We start from the raw sequence: 23,163 nt of genomic DNA on the forward strand, positions 1-23,163 counted from the left end.
AGAAAGGCTCAACTTGACCTTTTAAACAAAATTTGTTTTTTTTTCTTTTTCTTAGGATCTTATAAATTCAGTCCTCTAAACCAAGGTTGGCTAGAACACAGACCCACCTGCCTCTCTCTCTGCCTCCTTGTGCATTAAAGACATGTACCTCCATACTCAGCCTGCTTATTAGATAGATAGATAGATAGATAGATAGATAGATAGATAGATAGATAGATAGATAGACAGACAGATAGATAGACAGATAGATAGATAGTTCTTTTTTCTTCTCCCTATTTTTATTTTATGTGTATGGGTGTTTTGTCTGCATGTATGTCTGTGTACTGTAAGGATACCATGCCTCTGGAGGCAGAAGAGGGTGCCATATCTCCCGAAACTGAATTACATAGCTAGTTGTGAGCCGCCATGTGGGTGCTAGGAAATGAAACTACGGTCCTGAAAGCACAGTCAGTTCACTTTTGTTGTTGCTGCATTGGCTTTGTTTGTTTTCAGGGAAAGCAATAACTTCATAATACTATTTTCAGAAATCTTTTGAGAGGAAAAGAGTTAGTGATATCTGAACTCAAAGAGTGCTTATGTGACATACATGCTAGCAGTCATGAAGAAATGTTGTGTCTAGTTATCATTGTGTGTATTTCCTTTATATTAGAGCTGAGCTTTAGAAGGCTCTTCTGTCTGAGTGGCCTTGGGAACATAGTGCATTGTGAATTGCTCCCGCCTTTGTGACAGCTGCAGTTGCAGGCAGTGAAGGAACAAGTTGAATGTCAAAGATGACATTAGATTAGTTGTTTTTAGTGCCCTCTTCCCTTAGGTCTGCAGTACCTTTCTGTTTTACACTCTGAAAACTGCATGATTTAAAACGTTTTTGGTTTTGTGTGTGTGTGTGTGTGACACTAATGCATGTATCATTACCTATATAAGAGATTCTAATTTACTTTTGCAACATTTTAACTAATCTATCTAAAATTCTATCAAGTTTTTGTTTGTAGTAGTAGGTTTTTTGTTTATATAGTCATAGGTTTTTTTTAAATTTTCATTAGTTAAAATTCATCTGTATGTTTTCTTAAAAATTCTTATAAGAAGAAAAACCAGATTAGACATAAATCCCGTGGCCAGGATTTGACATCATGCTCCAAGGCTGTTACCATTTGAGTCTCAGAGAAGATCCTTAAGTTCTAATTGTGCTTTAGGACTGTTTTTATCAATTCTGTTCAGTGACGTAATCGCTTGAGTGCACAGCAAGCAGAGCCCAGTCCAGTCTCTGCTCAATCATCTCCAGTCGTGTTGTGACGTAGCTAACATGTCAGCTCTGTATGTTGTGATATACAACCAAAAAAAAAAAAAAAGATTTAAAAGGCAGAGGCGTGAACACAAACTGAATTAGTTAAGTTCCTCAAGTTCTGTTTTGAATGATCTGAATTTGGGTTTGTTTGTTTGTTTGTTTGTTTGGTGGGGGTGGGTGATCTTTACTTTCTACCAGGAAGTTCCTACTTCTTAATATTTGGATTTGTATATCTGTGTTCATACTCAAGATGCATTCATTACCTTTATGAGAAAGATGGCGTAGCTAGTCTCTATGATTATAAGTGTTTTATTAGTTGTTACCATCCCCTGTGTTAAAGTACCATGGGTCTAAGAAGATCTCCACAAGGCTTTTCTAAAACAAAATCCATCTCTTCATAAATATCTTGTGAAAGAAAACTTAGAGCCCTCCATTTTAAAAAGCTTTCTTTGCATAAAATTTATAAAATTTTAATTTCAACGTTATATTGATATTAAAACATAGATTCAGTCTTGTCTTAAAAGTGTATTACAATTTATTTCTTGCCATTTTTGTGTAAAATTTACAGAAAGAGTGTTACACCGTGCGCTCCAAAGGTAATGTCTCATTACTCTAAGGCTCTCTCTTTTTCTTGCCTTTGTTTCTTTAATCCTATTGTTATGTGTATTGAAACATTTTAAGGAAAAAAGCTTTCTGCTTGTTTGTGTAGCAGCAGTGTATGTAAACCAAGGTGTTTGTTGCTTATGGTTAACCTCAGAAGTACAGTTCATTTCAGTGGCTGTTGAGCTTGCTGGGTGGTGTTGTACACTAGGATTTTAGGAACTAGTAAGGTCCAAAAGCTACTCTGATGATGACACAAGTGTAGTTTATTATTGGAACAATAGCAATACTTTTCAGTTTCTAGGGTTTGTGATTTAAATGAACCCTTGCAGTAACTGCTTAAGTGGGTTCAGGGCCTGGAGTGACTATCTACATGACAGGAGAGAACACAAGTGTGTGAGCACTGAAGCTTTAATTAGTGTTTATAAACTTGCACATCTCTGCTCAGCTCTGCTCTTCTGAGTCTTCATTTACTGTGTGTGTATTGCTGTCATGAGTGATATCATTGAGACCATTGGGTGTAGTAAAGAGTTGGGTAGGGTTCCTCTGTCTGCTTTAACAGACTTGGCTGAGCATATGGTCTCTCCTGCCCTCCTGTTATCCTTCGGGCTGTTGACTGTTTACCCTGTGTGCTATAAATACAGTGCCAATGTGCCTGCCCTACAGAGAGCCCTGGAATTTGTAGGCCCAAATCCAGAGAGTTCCTTTTTTGTGAAATATTGTTCATGTTCTTACTGTGTATTCTGTCCCAGTTAAGGTGCAAGCTGGTCTTTCTGTATCCTGATTTGCAGGATATTGACTGAATTGACAGTCAGTTAAAAGATTCACATTGGTTTGGACGCTGAGCAGACTGAAAATTGTCCTCTGAGGCGGAGGTGGCCCTTTCCTCTATTTGTGTGTACATTAAGGGCTGAGTTTGTTCTCATTTGAATTAAACACAGAACTAGGCCTGGCCATGTCGTTAGTGGTTGAGTACATTTCTAGCACATGTGAGAGACCTAGATTCATTTTCAAAATAAGACAGGTCACCTGTCCCCAAGACCACTGTTCCATCCTCAGTTAGTCTGAGTCTGTGTTGCTTTAGCGAGCTGGAATTTGTTCCAAGAGTTTGCCTTACATAGCTTTTATAGTATTTGTTAGCTGAGGAGGCAGTCGAATTAGACTTTGTGTGTGCTAGAAAAATCCGTAGTCTCTTCTCAATGCTGGATTCCTGTGAGTGGGCCCAAGAAAGGAGAAGAAGCGTATCTAGCCAGTAAACAACCACACGTGTTCATCTGCATGGCAGAGCCGTCTTACCTTTTCCGGAGGCACCTTACACCTTCCGAGCACGTATTGCTGTCTAGCTCGTGTGTTAGTTTCAGTTTCGGGAAAGTTGTACAACACAAGAAGCATTTTTGTTTTACGGTTGTCTGCCATGGCTTCTGGGTGATCGTTTCATAATTTCAGTGTTTGTGGCTCGCCAGTTGTTAGATTTTCTTCATTTCTTTTCCCTTTTTTTGTTACCTGTTTTTATTTTTATTTAAAACTTAAACTGGCTTTAATTTCTACTCAATTTTCTAAGAAATATTTGAGACTTGTGACTTTAAAACTCAGAATTTCATTTAAAGTTCTGAAACTTAAGTTGACATTAAATTTTTTTTAAGTTAAATCTATCTATACTCCTCTAACAGAACTGGATGTTCTTAAAGTAAGTATAAGCATTACAGTCTCTTATACAGTAATGTTTTTTGGCATTTTTGTAAGGTTAAATTGTGTTCTGTTCATGTGTCTTAGAATAGCTTTAATATGGTCTGATAGGTCATCTGTTTCCATCTTTACTAATTGAGGTTCCGGTGGTCTAACGCTGATCAAGCAAGCTATCCACTTTCAAATTTTTGCATCGTAATTCACATATAAAGATCTATGAAAAATGTTATGGGAAAACCAGCTTGGGTTCAAAATATCTTAACCAAGTATACCCCACAGATTTCCCAACAGTGACAGTGGGACATTCACAGAGCAGCTGTCGGGGTGCTTTCTGGACCATGGAAATTGAAGATGTCAATACCCCCTCAGTTCTTATTTTGCTGTGAGGAGTATCAGCTGTTTGAAAGTCCCTCCCTTCTGCATTTTCAGAGTATGCCTGGCAGAGCTTGAATGAAAGAAGAGGGGCAGGCAGTTCTGCAGTTAGGACTCCAGGCTCCTCCGCTGCCTGCCTTAAAGTATATGCAGACCGTCTCAGTCTTAAGTAACAAACCACAGAGCCAGTGGGGTGTAGCCAGTCCTCATCACTCCTCCTAGTGGGGCAAAGCCTTCCTCCTTGTTTAATTATGCTGGGAAATTGGTTTTGTTTTTTTAATGTTTGTTTCTGTTGCTATTATTGTTTTTGGTTTGAGAGTAAATTTAATTTCAGTGTGTATGCTGTACATTTTCCTATAATGCAAATGAAACATATCTCATATAGTCTAATAGAATTGCTTTTATAATTCATTGCAATCTTGGTTTTTTAAATCAGCAAAATGGCTACTATTGGTGTTTGAATATATATTATGTTTAACATTTTTTCTGTCTTTTTATCTTTACTTCTTTGTTTACTACATGCTGTGTTTAAACCTTCTGCTTTCTTCATCTGAATACGTCATTTTTGATACCATCTTTGTGTTGATGTTTATTGTACAGAACTACAAAGCCTGCTCCACACCTGGATGGGTAAGCATCAAGTTATTAAAATCTTGGGACGTTATTTGGGTGATAAGCCTGAAAGGTTGACCAGGATTTAGTCTTTCATTGTCGAGCTCTTCCTGAAGGGGCACAAAGAACAGTAGTTTTGAGAGCCTATCTCTTGTATGACTGAAGAGGTCTTTCCCTTGTGCCCATAGGTAGGCTTCCCATCCATGTGGTTTTGATTGAAGTATATACTCTTTTATCAGATTCTTTTTTTTTTTTTTTTTTTTCCGAGACATGGTTTCTCTGTAACTTTGGAACCTGTCCTGGAACTAGCTCTTGTAGACCAGGCTGGCCTCGAACTCACAGAGATCCACCTGCCTCTGCCTCCCGAGTGCTGGGATTAAAGGTGTGCACCACCACCACCCGGCTGATTTAAGTCAGAATCAGCCAATACATTTTTTTTAAACATTTATTTATTTATTATGTATACAATGTTCTGTCTGTGTGTATGCCAGCAGGCCAGAAGAGGGCACCAGACCTCATTACAGATGGTTGTGAGCCACCATGTGGTTGCTGGGAATTGAACTCAGGACCTTTAGAAGAGCAGGCAATGCTCTTAACCGCTGAGCCATCTCTCCAGCCCAGAATCAGCCAATACTTTTAGTCTGTGGATGAGTTTTCTTTTTCTGTTCCAGCATTTTTTTGGTTTGGTTTGGTTTGGTTTTTCAAGACAGGGTTTCTCTGTACAGTCCTGGCTGTCCTGGAACTTGCTTTGTAGACCAGGCTGACCTCAAACTCACTGAGATCTGCCTGCTTCTGCCTCCCGAGTGCGGAGATTAAAGGTGTGATCACCACTGCTCGACTGTTGTTGGATTCTTAACCCTAGGAAGGCCAGGAGCCACTGCAGAACAGTCCCACTTGTCTTCAGATGAACTGTTGCTGTTTCCTGTTATGACATAGATTTCAAGTTGTCTTTCCCTTCTAGTTGGTTCATAACATTTTGACTTTGTTTTCAGTTCTGTGAACATGTTTTTTGTGGCATTGTCCCAATTACTGCTCATACTATAATTATCAGACTAATTTATTTCTTGAATTTATATTATGACAGGGTTCATGTTGTGTTTGGACTGGTTATTTCCGGTTTTGAAGTAATTGAACAGATTGAAAATCTGAAAACGGATGCTGCAAGCAGACCTTATGCAGATGTCCGAGTTATTGACTGTGGGGTGCTTGCCACAAAGTTGACGAAAGATGGTAAGAACTTTTGGAGGGTGGAGGAGTCTGTGATAGAGGTGAAAGAGTATGCCAACTTGAAGCTTCTAAATGTCCAAGATAGCTTCTAAATGTCCAAGATAGCTTCTAAATGTCCAAGATAGCTTCTAAATGTCCAAGATAGCTTCTAAATGTCCAAGATAGCTTCTAAATGTCCAAGATAGCTTCTAAATGTCCAAGATAGCTTCTAAATGTCCAAGATAGCTTCTAAATGTCCGTGTGAACAGTGGCAGCATTGGTGCTCCAGTGCCGTCCTCATCCCATCCACCACCAGATGCCATCAGTTCCTTGTTGCTTCTGCCTGGCTGCTGGCTGATCCAACCCATCTCATGCCTGTATTATTGAAGTACCCTCATAGCTATCTACCTTGCTCCCGTCTTCTTTTCGTGTGAACATTCATCAACAGGAGTTCTTCTGTTTTTGTTTGTTTGCTTTGTTTTACTTTGTTTTGTCTTTAGCAGCTACCAAAGTGATCCTCTTACCACATTTCATGTGCACATCCTTCCTGTCCTGACACCTATAGTGGTACCCTCAGCACATAGGCCTGTGACTCTGTTGTCTTTATTTTCCCTTACCCTTTGTCTTCCATCCATACTGACCTTTATTCAAACACTAAGGGACTTTCTGTGCCTGCCCTGGGATGTCTAGAACATTGTTTATTAAGATATCTCTATGACTCTCCCTCCTTTAGGTCTGTTCAAATGTAGTCTTAAGCTACCTGTTTCTCTGTTCCCTTTGCATTGTTTCTTTTCTGTCCTAGCTCTCATCACTTGTCACACTGATTTAGATATAGGCTTCATGGTGGGCAAGGGCATTGGTATTTTTCAAGTTTGCAGACAACTATCTTATCTGTAACTGAGGAAAAGTTTACATCTAGTTTTAGTTTGGTGAGCACGAAGCGGTTACTTGATGAGCAACAGTCACTGTTTCACTCTGGGTGATGTGCACTGGGTTCAAGTGCTAATGTTTTTGTTAATGTCTATTAAAAGTTTTTGAGAAAAAAAGGAAGAAGCCAACGCATTCAGAAGACTCGGATTCTTCTTCCAGTTCCTCTTCCTCTTCCGAATCATCCTCAGAAAGTGGAGTTGAGCAAGAGAGAATCAGAAGGAGGAGACACAAGAGGAGGCCCAAAGTCAGACACACTAAAAAGAGACGGAAGGAGATGAGCTGTTCAGAGGAGCCCAGGAGGAAGCGCACAGTGAGCCCTGAAGGGTACGTGTGAGTCAGTGGTCTGACCCAGCACAGGGTCTGCACAGTGACCACTCTGCGGGCTCAGTGTTGTTGTGCACCCCGAGCTGAGAGAGGGGAGGGAACCTTTGGATTTAAACCGATGCCTATAACAATGTAGGCGTGGCATAGACATCTCAGCAAAAATTGGTATGTTTTCAGGTGCAGGTATTTCTGAACTTTTTTTAAAGTTTTATTTTGTGTGTTCAAAGATGTGTGTATGTGGTAGATGTGCATGTGTGTGGAGGTCAGAAGATAGTTAGGAGGAGTGATTTCTTTCTACCAGATGGGTCCCAAGGGATTAAACTCAAGATATGAGGTTTGGTGATGAGAGCCTATATTTATTGAACCATCTTTCCAGTCCTAATTCCTGAAAATTATTTTTCTCAATACAGTGTTTTTATTTATTCTGAGAATTTCATACATGTCTACAAGGTAATTTGATCATCTACTTCCTAATCCCTCTTCAAATCCCAGTACCCAATATGTCTCCCTCCTCTTTTTTTTTTTTTTTTTTTTTTTTTTTTTTGTTTTTCGAGACAGGGTTTCTCTGTGGTTTTGGAGCCTGTCCTGGAACTAGCTCTTGTAGACCAGGCTGGTCTCGAACTCACAGAGATCCGCCTGCCTCTGCCTCCCGAGTGCTGGGATTAAAGGCGTGCGCCACCATCGCCCGGCGTCTCCCTCCTCTTTTATTTTAATCTCTCTGTCTCTCTGTCTCTGTCTCTCTCTCTCTCTCTCTCTCTCTCTCTCTGTTTCAATAACCCACTGAGTCCATTTAATGTGACCTGTGTGTGCAGGGGTATAGGGCCACCCACTGGAGCATAGGCAATATATATCAGGGTCCACACTCCTGAAGAAAACTGATTCTCCCTAAAGCAAAACATGGGTAATTGAGATGGCTCAGTGACTTCTCATCAAGCCTGACAACCTGAATTTGATCCCTGGGACACGTGTGGTAAAAAGAGCGAGCCATCGCCCACAAGTCATCTCACTTCAGCATAATGGCACATGCACAGCAGCACACACAAATCAATACAATTTTAAAAAAGGAAACATTGCCAGGCAATGGTATTGCACGCCTTTAATTCCAACACTCAGGAGGCAGAAGCAGGCAGATCTCTGTGAGTTCGAGTTCAGCCTGGTCTACAGAGTGAGTTCTAGGACAGTCAGGGCTGTTACACAGAGAAACCTTGTCTTGAAAATCTAAAACAAGCAAACAAAAAAGGAAACATTAGTAGCATTGACAACTTCCATTTCAAAATTTTAGTATTCTGGGGGTTTTTTCTCATTTTTTTTTTTTCTTTTTGTAAAAATTTTCTTTGCTCTGGATTTTTAAAAATATATTTGTTGTTTTCTTTTGTGGTTTTTTTTTTTTTTTGTTTTGTTTTTTGTTTTTTCGAGACAGGGTTTCCCTGTAGTTTCTAGAGCCTGTCCTGGAACTAGCTCTTGTAGACCAGGTTGGCCTCGAACTCACAGAGATCCGCCTGCCTCTGCCTCCTGAGTGCTGGGATTAAAGGTGTGCGCCACCACCGCCCGGCTTTGTTGTTTTTATATATTTGTAAAAATCAATAACTTGGGGTAAGTTTTGCTGTTTTATGTGCCTTTATTTGATGAAATACTAGCATCTAAATTGGTGACGTGATTTATTTATTTTAGTTATTCTGAGAGGAGTGATGTGAATGAGAAAAGATCAAGTGGTTCACATGCTAAAAGAGAAAAGCCAGTTGTCCGTCCGGAAGAGATTCCTCCAGTTCCTGAGAACCGATTTCTACTTAGAAGAGACATGCCTGCTGTCACAGTGGAGCCTGAACCGTAAGTAGGCGGGTGGCACATTGCTCTTCTCCCTGCTGTGCCTGCTGACAGCCGCACCTTGCTCATGGTTTCCGGGAATTAAGTGCATCGCTGCAGAGAGCAGACCATGGAGCAGCCCCTGCACAGTGGACGGGGAGCAGAGGGAAGGGGTGCTGCCTTTCAGCTGGTTGCTCCTCCTTCCACTTGGAATCTGCCCTGGCCCTGGCCCTGGCCCTGGCCCTGGCCCTGGCCCTGGCCCTAGCACATGGGATAGTTAGTATGCCCAGTCTTGTAGGTGATTGGATAGCCAGTCAAGTTGACAGTGGTGGTTAGCAAGTACACTGTACATTTTTGTCTCCTGATGGCTAGCCTTGAACTTGGGATCCTTTTGCCTTATCCTCTAGAGGATTAGAGCTATAGCTATGTATGTGCTGCCATACCTAGAGGGCGGGAAGTGCTTATTCGAGGTCGGGGAAGTTATATTACTGATCTTCCTGCATTGGCCTTGTGTTCAGAATGGGTTATCAGGTTGATTGAGCCCTGTGGATCCAACTGAGCCATGAAATGTTTCACTTTTAAAAATGCAGAGGTGACTGGAGGTAAAATTTAGTATCATAAATATTACTGTAGTTAATTTCCCTTGCGTTGTGGCTTTAGATTTAGTCTCAGAAAATACTATTTAATGTACTTTGTATATTACATTTAAATTCAGAATTATTAAAATATTAAAGGGACATGAATATAGTAGCATATGGATGTAGCCTAGCCACGAATGAGGACTTTTTTTAAAACACATGAAAAGATTTTAATTTTTTTCTTTTTATTTATTCTCTGTGTCTTTCACATTATGCATCTCAATACCATTCATTTCCCCATCCCCTCACATCTACCCTCTGCCTCTTCAACCCTCCCCCCAAAATAAAACAGAATTAAAGGGAAAAAAGGGAAAATTTGAAAATCTTATTATGGAAGCTGCCGTGTGACACAGTGAGTCGCACAGTAAACCCTTCATCCGTGTGTCTATACTTGCAAGTGTTCATGCAAAGAGTCATTGGTCTGATTTGAGGTCTCTGGTTTCTATTATACTATCTATCAATACTGGGCCCTTACAGAGACTTTTTTTTTTTTTGGTTTTTTTTCGAGACAGGGTTCCCCTGTAGTTTCTAGAGCTGGAACTAGCTCTTGTAGACCAGGCTGGCCTCGAACTCAGAGATCCGCCTGCCTCTGCCTCCCGAGTGCTGGGATTAAAGGCGTGCGCCACCACCGCCCGGCTTTTTTTTTTTTTTTTTTAACTTTTTTTTTTCCCCACAAGACAGCGTGGGAGAGGCACTCGATTCGCACAAGCAGCACACGCACAGACACGACACACGGGATTCGAACTCGCCGACACACGCACTCACTCGTACGCGCCGTACGCGCCCTACACGATGAGCCACCGCGCAGCTCGCTCCTTACAGAGACTCTTCTTGATTATCCTGCTGTCACTATGTTGTGGAGATCCTGCAGCTTTGGGTCTGCAGGTCAGACCCCTTCACATGCTCCAGCAGGTCATGGATGGGGTGGATGTTGGCAAGGGCCAAGTCATAACCCTGGTTCTGGCCCTAGGCAGCTGCAGGGTTGTCAGCCTGCAAGTTGCCAGTGCTCCCCTGTTCTCACCACCAGGGTGAGCTCTCCAGCATTGCCCCCAGCTAATCCACCCTTGCAGCCGTGAGCAAGTAGTAAGGTCAGTTCTCAGCGTCACTTCTCCCCCACCTACACCATCAGGGCCAGTTCTGCTGTGTTGCCCAGGCAAGGTGCAGGGGCCACTCTCTTGAGTGCTGCAACTTGTTAAGGGGTAGGTACAGCCTTTCTGCTCTGTGACCCCAGGCCAGCTCCTCCACCTGTCTCAGGAGTTGATGGACTGGGGTAAAGGGAGACAGCATCTCTCTTCCACCCATGCTGCCAGGTACCAGATGAGTAATGGGGATAGCTCCCTTGCAACTTTGCGTCTGGGTCACCCACACCTCCAACAACAGGGCTGGCTCTGCTGTTCTGACTAGGCAAGGGGCAGGGCCCGCTTTCCTGAGTGCTGTTGCTGGCAAAGGGGAGGGTCATCTTCTCGCTGTCTGTTGGAGGTGGTAAGGGGTGGGGTGGGGACATATAGAGTGCATCTCTTCCCCATCCACACTACCACATGACAGTTGAGTAACGGAGACAGCTCTCCCACGCGTAGAACTTCGGGGCTAACTCACCAACACCTTTGCCAACAGGGTTGGCTTTATTGTGCTGCCCTGGTGAGGTGCAGGGCCTGCTCTTCTGAATGTTTTTAGCTGGTGGGGGTCAGAGATGGCTCTCCTGCTCTTAAGACCTCAGGGTCAGCTCTCCCACCTGCCTCAGGGGTTGATGGGCAGCGAAGGGGGGGGGGGCATCTTTCCCCTGCCCATGCTGCCACAAGACAGATGAGAAATGGGGACAGCCCTCCCACGCTCAAAACTTGAGGGATGGCTGACCGACACTTCCAGTAACAGGCTTGGCTCTATTGTGCTGCCCAGGTACAGAGCCTGCTTTCCTGATTGTTGCAGCCCGTGGAGGGCAGGGAGAGTTGGGGAAGATCATTTGACCCCAGAAGTCATGTCCATCCTGAACAACATAACAAGGTCTTGTGTCAAAAGAGGGAAGTGAGGAAGGAGAGGGAGAAGGAGGAAAATGTTCCACGTGAACAAAAGTGCCTGGTGTAAGTCATAAGCTCCTGTGAGTTTGTTTAGACAGCTGAGAAGCCAAGCAGGGCTGTACCCCAGCCCTTCACAGGTTTTTGTTTTGTTTTCTTTGCTTATTTATTTTTGAGACAGGGTTTTGTTGTGTAGCTAGGCTGGCATTGAACTCCCCCACATGCTGGGATTATAGACATGTTCTGGCATGGCTGGCTTCCTCCACAAATCTTTTATTTAAAAAAGAAAGTTAACTAATAAAAAAATCATTTTTTTCAAATGCATATTTACTAATGGAATTTTTTCTGGGGCAGGGTGACTCCAATCTAGAGCTCAAGTTAGTGTTGTCTTTTAGGACAGTTGTTAGAGCTGTTGATCTGATATCTGCACTGAGAGTCTGCAGTTCACACACCTCATGTTTGCACGGTCATGTATGTAGCTCTTGAAGTACTAGTTGTGACTGTATCTGATGTGTGGTGCACCTCATAGCTGAGTGGATGGATGTGATTGCTCTCATAAAACTTTATGGATATTGACATTTGAATTTCATGTAATTCTTATGTCATGAAATATGAAACCTTGTAAAGACTGTAGCTCTGCCGGGAACATCAGGAAGACATCCTGGCAGCACTCATTTTTAATTGTCATCACAACTTTTTCAGGAACGTTCCAGATGTTGCACCTGTTCCGAGTGATCAGAAACCATCTGTGTCAAAGTCTGGACGGAAAATTAGAGGAAGAGGCACAATTGTACGTATGCTGGAACTTTCTTCTGTCATATTGCTCACCTAAATAGTAGCTTGTAAAAATGTATCTTAAATATCCGAGGTTTAGTCTTAGATAGACTGTTTCTCCTGTCAGGCGGTGGTGGCTCATGCCTTTAATCCCAGCACTGGCAGATATCTTGAGATCAAGGCCAACCTGGTCTACAAATCAAGTTCCAGGACAGCCAGGGCTACAAAGAAAAACCTGTCTCAAAAAAAAAACAAAAACAAACCAAAAAAACCCTCCTGTTTTAAGACATTATTTTTATTTTGCATAATTTGGGAAGGTACTGCCTTTGCATACATTTACAGCTGTAGATGGATTTAATTATTCGGTGATGTAATACATGAAATATTGAGAAGTCTGAGTATATTAAATAATGGAGGCTTGAATGTGTTAGGACTGCAAAGGAAATTATTCTATAGGAATCCAGCTAAATGCCTTGCCTTTCTTGCCTCTCAGTGTCTTGTATTTGAAGTAACTTCATACTATCCAGTTGATCCTGAAATTGGTGCCTAGATTAAGCCTTTGCCTGACTGTCGTATATGGGGCATTTAGAACAGTCACTGCCCTCTCTTGTCTTGAAGCGCTATCACACACCTCCACGGTCAAGATCTCATTCTGAGTCTGAAGATGATGACAGCAGTGAGACTCCTCCTCACTGGAAGGAGGAGATGCAGAGGCTGAGAGCTTACAGGCCACCAAGCGGAGAAAAGTGGAGCAAAGGAGACAAGTAAGCACTTTGAATGTAAACACAGCCTGGATGCAGAGCAATAAATGCTGGAGAGTCGCCTTCTGACATCCACAGTCAAGGTGGCCAAGGGAAAGCTCTAGAGCAGCACTGCTGCTACCTGAGGCCAAGGGCTCTCCAGCCAGCGCTGCTGCTCTGTGCTGAAAATCCGAGTGGACTCTGACCTGGAGAGCCCATCAGGTCTTAGACATCACTAGTAGATGTCTGACTTGACAGATGCCTTAGTGATGGATTTAGAGCCTGCATCGCACAGGAGTTAATCTCTGACTCCAAGGACTGTTGGATAACGGTGGTGCCCTAGTAGGAGTAATTGTCTGTTTCCAAAGGGGTGTGGCTCCAGAATAGCTAGTGGGGAAGTAATTCTTCATGGAAAAATTCTGGCTTCTCTGAAGGCATCTTAAGAGAATGGTTTTGAATTTAAAGAACAAGGAAGAGGCAGGCAGCTGCTGCATAGAAATTGCATAGACATGGTGGTGCTGAGGACTCACTTGTGAGCCATGTCTTCATAAGATCATGAGGCTTTTGTCAGTTTTCATGTAATTGTGTTTGATTTCTGTTTTAAGTCAATAGGAGTTTAGGAGAAAGTATTAATTACCACAGTGAAGTAGAGAAAATGTAGTAGTCATTTTAGTGTTGAAGCGGTTCCCACTAAGGACATTTCTGTGTTCGTGTGACTTACATAGGTAATACAGTCTCTGAAAGAAAAAAAGAAAGCTGGTCAGGTGGTAGTGGCGCATGCCTTTAATCCCAGGCAAAGGCGGGTGGATCTCTTGTGACTTTGAGGCCAACCTGGTCTACAGAGTGAGTTCCAGGACAGCCAAGGCTACACAGAGAGACCCTGTCTCAAAAAACGAGAGGAAAGAAGGAGGGAGGGAGGGAAAGCTGGGTATATCGATGCTTGCCTTTAGTCTCATTATTGGGAGCAGATTGTCCAAGTCTTGCTCTGTCTCTGCAGAGACTCCTCAGTGAGGTTGTTGGGGACCTGGTTTCACTCTTTCAGAAGTTGCTCTTAGAAGGAGAAGGTTGTGAGCAGATGATATCGGGAGTCGTGTGTCTCCATAGGACTCTGGTTAGTTGGTCTGGTTTTCCAATATTCTCAGTCTTTGATTCACTTAAAAACAGGAAGGATCTTCTGTGAGGCTGATGATAGTTGTCATCTCTGGTACATGTTAAAGTGTTGAGATAAGGCACTCTGTTGTTAGTAAGAAGTGTGTTGTAAGACACAGAGAGTGTTTGCAATAACTGCATGCATGTTATCCTGCCCGCTTACAGGCTAAGTGATCCCTGTTCAAGCCGATGGGATGAAAGAAGCTTGTCCCAGAGATCCAGATCATGGTCCTATAATGGATACTATTCAGATCTTAGTACAGCAAGACACTCTGACGGTCACCACAAGAAACGCAGAAAGGAAAAGAAGTTCAAGCATAAAAAAAAGGCTAAAAAGCAGAAGCATTGCAGAAGACACAGACAGACGAAGAAGAAAAGATTAGTAATGCCACCTGACTTGGAACCCTCAAGATCTGCCACCCACCGAATGAAGTCCTCTTGTGACAGAGAAAGGAGACCCCATGCCTCCTCTTCCTCCTCCTCTCGCCACTCCTCAAAGCGGGCCTGGTCCAGATCAGACAAGGACGACCGGAGCTCCTCAACCCACTCCAGCAGAGACTCCTACAGATCCAAGTCTCATTCACCATCGGATTCTAGAGGGAGCTCTAGATCAAGGGCTTTGTCAAAGTCCTCATCGCGTTCTCACGACAGATCCCAGTCCAGATCTAGTTCCAGGTCGGAACCCCGGAGGACAGCATCAAACTCACCAAAACATCCTGCTCCGTTGAGTGAAAATAAGCCAGTTAAGACAGAACCTTTAAGATCATCGATGCCACAGAATGGAAATGTGCTAGTACAGCCAGTGGCAGCAGAAAACATTCCTGTAATACCGTTGAGTGACAGCCCTCCGCCTTCTAGGTGGAAGCCTGGGCAGAAGCCCTGGAAGCCCTCCTATGAGCGAATTCAGGAGATGAAGGCTAAAACAACTCACTTGTTGCCTGTCCAAAGTACATACAGTTTATCAAATATTAAAGAAACTGGGAGTTCATCATCCTATCACAAAAGAGAAAAAAATTCAGAAAGCGATGGGAGCGCTTATTCAAAGTACAGTGACAGAAGTTCTGGGAGCTCAGTAAGGTCAGGGGGCAAGTCTTCTAGGGGCCGGTCATCCTCTAGGTCATACACAAGGTCAAGGTCACGGAGTCCACGTACTTCACGATCACGATCTAGGTCTCTGTCATCTAGGTCTCACTCACAAACGAAGTCTAGTGATGGTTCCCACCGCAGCAGGTCGTCTTCGTACACTTCTGTCAGCAGTGATGGGGGAAGTCGAGCCACGAGGAGGACGTTTAGATCCCGTGGGAAAAGAAGTATCACTTCAAATAAAAGACACCACGGCAGCTCAAAGAAGATACTTCACAGTAAATATGTCAAAGGCAGAGAGAAGTCTTCATGTCACAGAAAGTATAGTGAAAGTAGATCATCTGTGGATTATTCTTCAGATAGTGAACAGTCACATGTTGAGTTAGTGCACTCGGCCCTAGAGAAGGAGAAGCAGGGGAAAAGCAAAGAAGAAGGAAAGGGCAAGCCAGAATGGGACAAGAGGGCTCTGAAAGAGAGTCTTTCTGATCACTCTAGAGATGGCAGTAGGTCCAAAGGGAAGAACTGTGCTGGGAGCAAATGGGACTCTGAATCAAACTCTGAACAAGATGTGACTAAGAGCAGGAAAAGTGATCCCCAGAGATGTTCTGATAAGGAGGAGGGCGAAGCCTCCTCCGACTCTGAGTCAGAAGTTGGCCAAAGTCACATCAAAGCTAAACCCCCAGCAAAGCCTTCAGCAAACACTTCTCTGCCTGACAGTAATGGTGCCTGGAAGTCTAGGAAACCACAGTCTTCAGCTTCTGAGTCAGAGGGCTCCTGCTCCAACTTGGGAAACATTAGAGCGGAGCCCCAGAAACAAAAATGCCCAAAGGATAGTCTTAAAGGGGATCACACAAAAAAAGTGAGAGAGAAATTGAAAGCCAAAAAAGACAAAAAACACAAGGCTCCAAAGCGGAAGCAAGCCTTTCACTGGCAGCCTCCACTGGAGTTTGGTGACGAGGAGGACGAGGAGGAGGATGGGAAGCAGGTTACACAGGAGCCGGGAGGAAGAAAGCACGTCTCTGAGAAGTGTGAAACTGAGAAAGACAGTGCTCCAAACATAGAGAGGCCCTGTGATGAAGGCAGCCGTCCCGGTAACCCTAAGAAGGGTGCTTCAGAGCACAACCCACTTGCAGAGGGGGATCGCCATCCCAGCTCTTGCCCTGCATCTCTGACAGTGGAGGAGAATACCACCAGCTCTCCTCATGGTGCCCAGCACATTGAAGAGCGTGTCCCAGGTGGAGGGGAGGATGTGCTTCAGACAGATGACAACATGGAGATTTGTACCCCTGATAGAAGTTCCCCTGCAAAAGGAGAGGGGGTGTCCCCATTAGCAAACCGCAAGCTGGACAACCCAGAGGGGAGCATTATTCCAGAGCAGGTTGAGCACATGGCACAGCCCAGAGCAGGAGGGAAACAAGAAAGCATTGTGTCTGAGAGTAAAACCTCAAGTGAAGGTGGGAAACAGGACAGCTCTGCCAGTTTGGCCAGTCCTGTAGAAATTTCTGGAAAGAAGGAGGGGCCTGAGAAAAGCCAGATGAACCTCACAGATAAGTGGAAGCCATTGCAAGGTGTAGGAAATCTGATTCCTACTGCAGCCCCGTCAAGTGCTCTGGATGTGAAGCCATTGGCTCCTGTTCCTGAAGTGAAACCACAAGGCTTGAGAATAGAAATCAAAAGCAAAAATAAAGTTCGGCCCGGATCTCTCTTTGATGAAGTAAGAAAGACGGCACGCTTAAACCGGAGGCCACGGAATCAAGAGAGTTCCAGTGATGAGCAGACACCTAGTCGGGATGGTAATAGCCAGTCCAGGAGTCCACACAGATCTCGAAGTAAATCTGAAACCAAATCTCGACACAGAACAAGATCTGTCTCCTATAGTCACTCAAGAAGTCGATCCAGGAGTTCCACATCATCTTACCGGTAAGAAGCCCCCCTCCCTAAGTGTCATTTAGCTCAGAAGAACATAAGTGTGATCACTGTTTCCAAATATCTGACAAGGGAATAAGAAGCATTATCCCATATGACCAAAACCACAGATAGAGGATATAGATAGGAAGTGGGCATTTCAGGAGAAGAAATGTGGGCTCAGTTGAAAAGACCATTGTTACTGTTATCTGTAGTTTATCTCTTGGACAGTGAAAGCTCTGTTGACATGACCATATTCAAAGGTGTGAAGGTGCTGGCTTTCTTGCCCAGGTTGCCGTGCTTTTGCAAAGAATCTTTTGAGCAGAATCTGCAGGGCTTAGGGATTGTTGATCTAACTACCCTTTTACACATGTAGAAGATAACATACCATAGAGGCAGCGTTGCTTGCTGTCCAGGGCACACATCTGAGTCAAGTTGTGTGACCACGCTCACATTTCCATCAGTTTCCTCCGGCATTGTCATCAGGATAGACTGAAAGGCACAAAGAACGAGTGACAGCTAAGAAAGGAGGGACCATGGTAACAGGAAGCTAATAAGTAGTTACATTCATGAACATATAACTATACCAACTGCAGTTTTTTGTGGTTTTTATTTCATTGTTTAAGCCATGGTGGCTTCTTCTGAACTGCTTCCTTTGCATGTGCATGACTCTGTACACTGTGCAGCATTTGTAGGAGACGCATTCTGGTTTGACTTCCCCCTGCCCTCCTGTGCATCCTAACTGGGAGTGCACACGTCACATGCTTTCTCACTCATTTCCATTGTAGATCAAGGAGCTACTCCAGAAGCCGGAGCAGAGGCTGGTACAGCAGAGGCCGGACCCGCAGCCGGAGCAGTTCCTATGGAAGTTTCCGTAGCCACAGGTAAGCTGTGTTCTCACCCTGCTGTGACAGAGCAGGCAGCTGTAGCTCTGCCATTGTTTCTCATGTAGCTCTGTGAACTCTTCCTGACTGTTCCTTCATCAGAGTGAGGCAAAGGCACAGAAGTATTGAGAGGCCATGCCCCTCCTGCCTCCTCCAAATGCAGATCTTATTGAGGGTCACAAGCACACTCACCTCTTGACTGACGGAGGGGTTAAAACAGGGTCACAGTGAGGGAACCAAAATAAAAGTGTGTGCTAGGGCCAGGGTGCGCATTTTTACTGTCCAGCTGCTTCTCTCTCTGGCCTTGAGATAGTTCCTGCTGTGGCTACTCATGTAAATGGCCCCTTTTCCTTCCTACCCATCCGAGAGTCTCCCCAGAGAACTACATAAAGCTTTATGACATACAGAGTGTATTTTCACTCTGATGGGCAAAGACGTCTCGATTGTTAGTGTGCCCTGATGCACAGGGTGACAGCCCTCCTGTGGTTCACACTAGGACGTCCAGCAGGAGCAGGTCCAGGAGCAGCTCCTATGACCCCCACAGTCGCTCCAGGTAAGTGGCAGTGGGAGCCCCAGCATGCTTGGGGGATGGAGTTGGGCTGGCTGGTTGTGCTTGGATTTGATCCCAGGGCCTAGGTGAAGTACACGGCATGTTTTCTGCCATTAAGCTTACCTCCCCAGCCTAATGTTGAATTTTTTAATTAAATAACTTAAACTCATATGTTTATTGTCTGAAATCACTCTTTAAAAATGAGATATCTGTGGCCCATTGGGCAACAGTATCAAATTGTAATAGCAGGTGCTTGTTGCATATAATTGCCTAATAAGATCCAGAATCCCAGACAAACTAACTCAGTGTTAATTTTGTGATATTTTTCAATGCAGAAAAGAAATTAACATTTTTCTCTTTAACATGGTAAGTCCAAATGGGGGCAATTGCTAGATGTTTCTAGAACTTCTTATGCAACTGTCCTCACACTTCCATAGAGTGCCCGTGTGAGCTAGCACCCTCTGATAGCCCTAAAAAGGAGACTTTCCATATTTGAGTGAGAAAATTTAATGTGTGTTATTTTTGTTTAAGTAGATCCTACACTTATGATAGCTACTACAGCCGGAGTCGCAGCCACAGCCGCAGCCAGAGGAGTGACAGTTATCATCGAGGGAGAAGCTACAACAGGCGGTCCAGGTGGGTCCTGCTCTAGACCACTGCGGTGACTGCGCACTTGGTGCAGTGGACACTTGTCTTCCTGAATTTCATTGGCCTACAGACCGCTATTAAATAGGGCTTTGGTACCAAGAGTTGCCAGGTAATAGTTATTATCTTATAGTTGAAATTAAAATGGATTTTCAAATGTTCATATACTTTTGAGCAACCTTTTTTTTTTTTTGGAGTAAGGAGAAGACCAAATCATGGGTCACTTCTGAAAGTCAGGTTAATCTAGAATAGGCAGGGGTTTTTTGTTTTGTTTTTAAAACAGGGTTTCTCTGTGTAGCCCTGTCTGTCCTGGGATTAGAGGTGTGTACCGCCACTGCCCAGCCAGTTTTATTAAATTAATCATAATTATTTGTTTCAGCAGCAGGGTTGAAGTTTATATCATATCATTTATTTAATAAGATGTAAACCTTTATTACCACATTTGTATTGTCCCTTGCTGGTGGCTGTGGTCACCCACCCTCATCCATTGCAATCCCAGAAACCCTTCTACAGACAGGTGCTTGTGGCTGCTTTCTTGCTTGAAATGTTGAAGGGATGCCAGCTGTGTTGCACAGGTCCAGATGCCTTAGCACTCACTGTACGTGAACCCCTCCACTCACCAGCTCCAATTCCTACTCCATCCTATAATGTTCTAGAACCTTCTGCCCAGAAACACAAGTGCCACCTCCATCATTTCCTCTTTGTGTGTCTTAAAGTGATCATGTGCTTCCCAGAAGGTCTCCCCACAGCCCGTTGCCCTGGGAACCCCCCACCTCCATCCCAGTGCTAACTCTGAGGCATGTTTTTCCCTGCATGTACCTCTGGGGTTCTCAGTGTACTCACCTACCTGTCCACTGTCCTGCACTGTCCTTGAGCTGCTCATTTGTGGTGGGATGACGCCTGCCATGACAAGCTGACCACCTCTCAGAAACCACTCTGTTAACTCAATGATGACCACAGCCAGACTGTGCCTTTAACCCTTCCTGCTGCAGTCTAACCTAGTGTTGACATTCACCGTGGTATAATAGAAAAGTAGTTTGCTCAATTTTATGAATGGATTTCAAGTAAATGTAAAAATAAAACCTCACTATTGTAGTTTATATTACCTTAACCATTTGCCATTTAAAACCATAGTATTGCCACAGTTAGAACCCAAAGAACAGGAGTTAAAGGCTTTTGTGTTGTTTGGTTCTGTTCCACAGGAGCGGTAGATCCTATGGCTCAGACAGTGAAAGTGACAGAAGTTACTCTCGTCACCGGAGCCCCAGTGAGAGCAGCAGATACAGCTGAGGCGTCCTTGTACAGAGACTGTATCTTACTGTAAATACCTGGTAACTTAAAGCTGGAGAAACTGGATGGCCATCTGTTGTGTGTCAGTATTAGAGCTCAAGTCCAACAGTGGATATTTCTTGTCACTTATTTACATGTGTGCAGAAAAGTTTAAAAGTACAGATGTCAACTACAAATATTTTTATGCCCCATTTTACAGTAGACAACTATGGAATTTTCATTTTCTTGAATCAAGAACTGGTGGAATTGATGTAGGTATCATTTGCAGTGTTACTTTAGATGGAGTGTTTTTGTAGCTCACACAGTCCATAGAATTCAGGTCAGTGCTTTCAGGTTTTAGCATCCATGCTGCCAAACAGAATTGTGGAGAGCTGTCACAGCTACACGTTCCTATGTCCCCATGCTGGCTATAGTCTTGTTTGTGTGTGCTGTCAAATCAGGCCATCCACATCGTATTGACTATGGCCAGTCATGCAGGGTGGTGGCTCATGCTACCATGTCTGCCTTTCCACAGAGACTGCCAGAAACTCAGCTGTAATCGTGTTGCTGTTGCAGCTCCCACCTCGGTGCTTGGTGCCTTTGGTTCCTCCTGTACCTTACTTCATATACTACATGTCCTGATGCCAGAAGATAGAATCATGACTTTTTTTTTAATTCACTGGCACCAAAAATTACTTATTCTGAGCTGGGCTCACTGTGAGTTATGTGGTGGTGGTCTCTTGGATAGAGCTGGGCTCACTGTGAGTGTAGGGCTTCCCAACAGTATGTGGTCTCTTGGATAGAGCCTGCAAGGCTGGCCATCTTGTTCTTCTAGAAGAGCCAACTGAAGAGTGGACTTTCAGAAGCAACTCCACAGTCTTTAATTAGCACACCCAGAGACTTTAGTAACAACCAGCCTCTCCCTATTTGTGTTGAGACCCCCACTAACTCTGTGAAGCCCTGCCTGACCAGAGAAAACCCAGGACAAGATTTGGGGGCAGAAGGATCATAAGCTGCTGCATAGAGAGATGTTCCTGTGGCTTTGCGTGGTTCCTCCAAAAATAATTTAACCTGTAAAAATTAGTTTGAGTTTTACTCTTTAGTTTGCATTCTTTCCCCAAGTGTACTTAATCACCTTAGTGCCGGTTTAATCCTGTTCACAGAAAGAATTCCTGTATATGTTGTCCATGAAGCCTATACCATCCAATCCCAGGCCTTGCTGGTGTATTTGGGAAGAAGAAGATTCCTGGCCTGATGGAGGGAGGCACTGAATGTATGAAAATGGTCTTCCAGGGCATGTGGCTCAGTGTAATAGCATGTGCTTGGCATGTAACGATGCTCTGGGTTCCGTGACCAGCACTCCAAAAATAAATCATGCTGTCACTCTTATGAGGTGGCCAGCCGTTGTCCAACATGCCAGTAAATATAGTTCATCAGAAAACAGAATAACATCAGCAGTCAGTGCTTGGCTAGTGAAAGTTAAACATGTGGTTTATAGTGGGATTTTTTTCTAAAAGTTTCCTACAAAAAAGGATGTTTGAATGTACTAGTTGGTGAGAAGAATGCATTCAGAACCCAAACAAACTGCCAAATGGAGTTAGTAAGGAAGGGTCACTGTTGAGCAATGTTGTATTGTTTTGTAGCTGTGTAACAAAACTATTCCAAGTCCCTCAGCCTAGAACAGTGCCCACCACCATTGATTATCAACGGTAGAGCCATGTCTGGGCATGGCTCAGGGTCTCAGAACTGTGGCTGGGGGCTAGAAGGGCGCATCCCTTATGAAGACTCTGAAAAGGAGTTAACTTTCTTGTGGGCTTCTTTGAGGCTGCCCACATCCCTGCCCCAGGCCTCGCTGTCTTCAGCCAGCAGGGATCCTTTGTCTTTCTTCAAAACTTCTGCCTTCCTCCTGTGTAAAGGGTCCATATGACTAGATCAAACCAGATCAGAGATCAGTCTCCATCTGCAGTCCAGTGGTCAAAGGAGTTGTGGGCATTGGCAGGTTCTGGGGGTTGGCACGGGAAGAGGCAGAGCATGCCACCTACTGCCACCAGGGACAGGGCTTAACCTATCCAGGCAGCTCTCATCTTCAGCAGTGTGGGCCTGGCTGTTTACACTCAAGTGAACTACAAAAATGGCTTTTCTTCCTAACCAGGATCATTCTGTATTTTGAAGTTATTTTTTTAATAAAATTGAATTACGTTGTGTAATGCGCTTAATAGAAAATGCTTTATTGGACAGTTTTGTAACATCCTGTTTACTGAAAATGGCATAGCTGATATTGTCAAAAATGTAGAAAAGACTTTTGTACATACTAGCAGTGTCTAATTTGTATATACATCGATTTAATTTCCCTACAACTCGAAAAGGATCTTGTAGAAATGAAAATACATGCTAACTTTGAGTCTGTGCCGACTGGTCTTTACTTGCTCGGACTCCATAATCAGTTTCTGATACAGCAGGTAAAGAGACTTCTCCATGGCAGGTTTGTGGTACAGGAGTAGAGCCAGGGAGAGCCTGGCAGAAACAGGTTTCTCAGGTGGGGTGCAGCTCCATGTTCCTCTGCTTAGGAGGAAAGTCACGTGATTGCAGTGCCCCTCATCACCCACCTCTGAGGGAGGCCACATACAAGTGAGGATCTGCCAGGCAGGCAACCTGACTTCTTGTTTGCAGATACTGAGTTTTCTATATAGTCTTTCCAA

General features: G+C 43.9%; 1 protein-coding gene across 5 annotated transcripts in view; it reads left to right on the forward strand.

Moving 5' to 3' along the window:
- The window catches only part of Nktr (natural killer cell triggering receptor), a 36,838-nt gene extending 13,973 nt beyond the window's left edge, over positions 1–22,865 (forward strand). For 2 of the 5 annotated variants that reach the window (XM_038324162.2, XM_038324164.2), the window contains 11 exons: positions 4,541–4,570; positions 5,637–5,782; positions 6,790–7,012; positions 8,684–8,839; positions 12,168–12,255; positions 12,858–13,003; positions 14,294–17,131; positions 17,905–18,000; positions 18,497–18,553; positions 19,082–19,186; positions 20,398–22,865. In XM_038324162.2, the coding sequence (XP_038180090.1) occupies positions 4,541–4,570; positions 5,637–5,782; positions 6,790–7,012; positions 8,684–8,839; positions 12,168–12,255; positions 12,858–13,003; positions 14,294–17,131; positions 17,905–18,000; positions 18,497–18,553; positions 19,082–19,186; positions 20,398–20,485 (3,973 nt within the window). In that variant the 3' untranslated portion in view covers positions 20,486–22,865. Of the gene's footprint in view, positions 1–4,540; positions 4,571–5,636; positions 5,783–6,789; positions 7,013–8,683; positions 8,840–12,167; positions 12,256–12,857; positions 13,004–14,293; positions 17,132–17,904; positions 18,001–18,496; positions 18,554–18,885; positions 19,187–20,397 lie in introns of all 5 variants that reach the window. The other 3 variants (XR_005284770.2, XR_005284769.1, XM_038324163.2) reach the window with 3 other exon arrangements.
- Positions 22,866–23,163: the final 298 nt, after the last annotated feature.

Source organism: Arvicola amphibius, chromosome 3, assembly GCF_903992535.2.
Source record: "Arvicola amphibius chromosome 3, mArvAmp1.2, whole genome shotgun sequence".
NCBI classification, from domain to species: domain Eukaryota; kingdom Metazoa; phylum Chordata; class Mammalia; order Rodentia; family Cricetidae; genus Arvicola; species Arvicola amphibius.